This window comes from Triticum urartu, chromosome 7A, assembly GCF_056163025.1.
Source record: "Triticum urartu cultivar PI428250 chromosome 7A, HENAU_Tu73, whole genome shotgun sequence".
NCBI classification, from domain to species: Eukaryota; Viridiplantae; Streptophyta; class Magnoliopsida; order Poales; family Poaceae; genus Triticum; species Triticum urartu.
Genome location: NC_141879.1, coordinates 79,857,492 through 79,860,088, shown reverse-complemented (window position 1 = coordinate 79,860,088; position 2,597 = coordinate 79,857,492). Strand labels below are relative to the sequence as shown.

At 49.7% G+C, this 2,597-nt stretch overlaps 1 protein-coding gene across 1 annotated transcript; it reads right to left on the bottom strand.

Annotated features, from left to right (window-relative positions):
* Positions 1-756: 756 nt before the first annotated feature.
* On the bottom strand, positions 757-2,292 carry LOC147957979 (uncharacterized). The gene is made up of 6 exons (XM_087531909.1): positions 1,991-2,292; positions 1,734-1,907; positions 1,302-1,652; positions 1,119-1,214; positions 906-1,031; positions 757-810 (listed from the first exon to the last, which is right to left on the bottom strand). The coding sequence occupies exons 1-6, from the start codon at positions 2,048-2,050 to the stop codon at positions 757-759; spliced, it is 861 nt and encodes a 286-aa protein (XP_087388035.1). The 5' UTR covers positions 2,051-2,292.
* Between the last annotated feature and the right edge of the window lie 305 nt (positions 2,293-2,597).

Genomic DNA, 2,597 nt, shown 5'->3' with positions numbered 1-2,597 from the left:
ACGGCCGGGGTATAGCTGTCGGCGTTGTTTTCCGTCTGACGGCAACGGACGGCGCCGTCAACGGCGTGATTCAGGAGACGACACGTGGCGCAGGTATGCCGACGGCTTGGCCTTCGGCATAGATTTCCATCTATGCCGACGGCCAAGCCGTCGGCATACCTGCGCCATGTGTCGTCCCCCGGCTTCTCCTGGCGGCAGGGCTATGCCTACGGCAAAGCCGTCGGCATAGATTTCCATCTATGCCGACGGCTTTGCCGTAGGCATATGTCTGCCACGTGGCAGCTCCTGGTTTCTCCTGGCAGCAGGGCTATGCCTACGGCAAAGCCGTCGGCATAGTTTGCCACGTGGCAAGCCCTGGTAACTCCTGGGCGTATATATGCCGACGGCTTTGCCGTAGGCATAGTTTTTTTTTGTTTTTTTATTTTCCCTGTTTTCTCTTTTCCAAATCATTTGACAGCATTTCAAAACAGAACAATATGAAATTATGCAGAAATATGACAATTCATCATGTGAACATACTCAAGTTCATCTAAACATACTCAAGTTCATCACATCATCTAAAGATCATCACCGATGGAAGTTCATGAACATAAAAGTAGTGCAAGACATGAAACATGATAAAAGTAGGAATATGAAAGGTATGGCACGATGGCCACATGCACGGAATCATCAAGCAAGAGCACCCCCGCCAAAAGCACCACCTCCGCCATAACCACCACCACCTCCGCCAAAACCGTCATCGCGACCACCACCACTCTACCAGATCGGAGTGACTGGGGTCGACGGAGCAGGAGTCGAGCCACCGGTCCCCTACATGTTTCAGAAAAGATTCTAACGGTAAATATGATATGATAGTGTTTCATGAACGAGAACTAGTTTGCTAGTAGTTAGGCAAATGTACTAACCGGACCATCACTGCCTAGTGCCACCCATTCATCGAACGTGGGCACGTGTGGGGGTTCTCCCGTAGGTGGTGGTGGGGGTCCCATTTGTGGTGGATCCGTGCGGTTAGTCCAAGACGCCAACATAGCCTGAATGTTAGTTAAACAAGCAAACTAGAAGATCAGAAGGAATGAAAGTGCAAAAATTTAGCTTGGTTTTAAGAGGGCAAAACTAACCGTCATCATCTGACGGTTGTAATCATCGTTTGCCTTCACTCGTTTCAAGTACTCCCGCAACTCGAGATTCCTATGCTCGACAAACTCCTTATATGCCTACATAATTTAGGTTGTTTCTAAGTGAGCAATGCTAAAAATAAACTGAGAATGCAAGATAGAAAAAGATAAGGAGGAAGTACTTACAGCATGCTGGCGGGCTAAGGGAGTCTGTGAACGCCCCGTACTCTCTAACTGGCTCGGGTTGCTAGCCCGAAGCCGTGTGTACGAGATCGAAGGAGTGATCAAGCCATCGAAACACGGATACCGGCCATTCTTCTTCCCCTGGATGGCCACCACCGCCGTGTCGTCGATCTGAGACTGGGCGACCTCAGCAACAGGAACATCCGGATGCAACTCCTGATAGTGATGAATGTAAGACCCCAGGTGCTCCTCGGTCTTGCCGTAGTACTGGCTCTCGCCCTCCTTGCGATGACTCCGCTCGCGGGCCAGCTTCCACGACTCCATGTCTGAGAGCGGCCTCTTCAACTTGTCCTCCTACAACGCCAAATAGAAGTCAGCCATACATAAGAACATGACGTAAAGAAGAACAAAAATGCATCATGCACATAGATATACCTTCATGGCCTTGAAGCCCCAGTGGTTCCTGTTTCCTTGGCCGTGTGTCCCGTCATCTCCATGGTTAGCCCGGGCCTTGATGCTCTTGGCAGCAAACTCTGCATCGGCGCCGAGCCACCTATCCACCAAACTCGCCCATCCGTCATGCCTTCCATAGCACCAACGAGGAACAACCTATGCAAATTTTGGAAGCATGACATGTGAGCACGAAACATATAGTTGACTACTTGAAACAATGAAAAGTTAGTAATAGTTACCATCATGAACTGCTCCTTGCTCAAGGTAAGTCGTAGCTTCTGCGCTTGAGTTTTGGGCATCTTTTGGTGCAGGTAGTAGTGGTAGTACTGCGAGACGGCAACCCAGCGCACCTCGTACTGCAACTGACGAGCTTTCTTCTTCGCAGCCGCAAGCAAGACCACGTCGGCTCTGGCCTTGTGCTCGTCAAGAACTCTATAGAGTTGCTGCAATCATGCAAAAACCAGAAGCAAACAAGGCATGAGTTGAGTGATTCAATGATAAACTATGAACGAAACTGAAGACAAGTAATTCAGAAGAGAACTTACCCAAAATTTTGTGATCACGGCCTTAGCGGTCGTCCCGTACTCCGCGTTGCTGCAAGCCTCCTAGTGGGCCCAGCTCGTGGCCAAAACCCGCTGCTGCGGGTCCCTGTCTGGCCGCGGGCAGAATAGGCCAGGCCAAAACTCCTTCAACAGGACAGTGATAAGGCCGTTCGGTTTACGGCCCTTTCCGTGAAGGATCCAGTTTCTGCAAAAGAATCAAATGATTGCCATGTGTACAATAAGAAAATGTTGTCATGTGTTGAAAATATGATTGAGAGGCACTTACTCTGTCCCCACAGGTTCA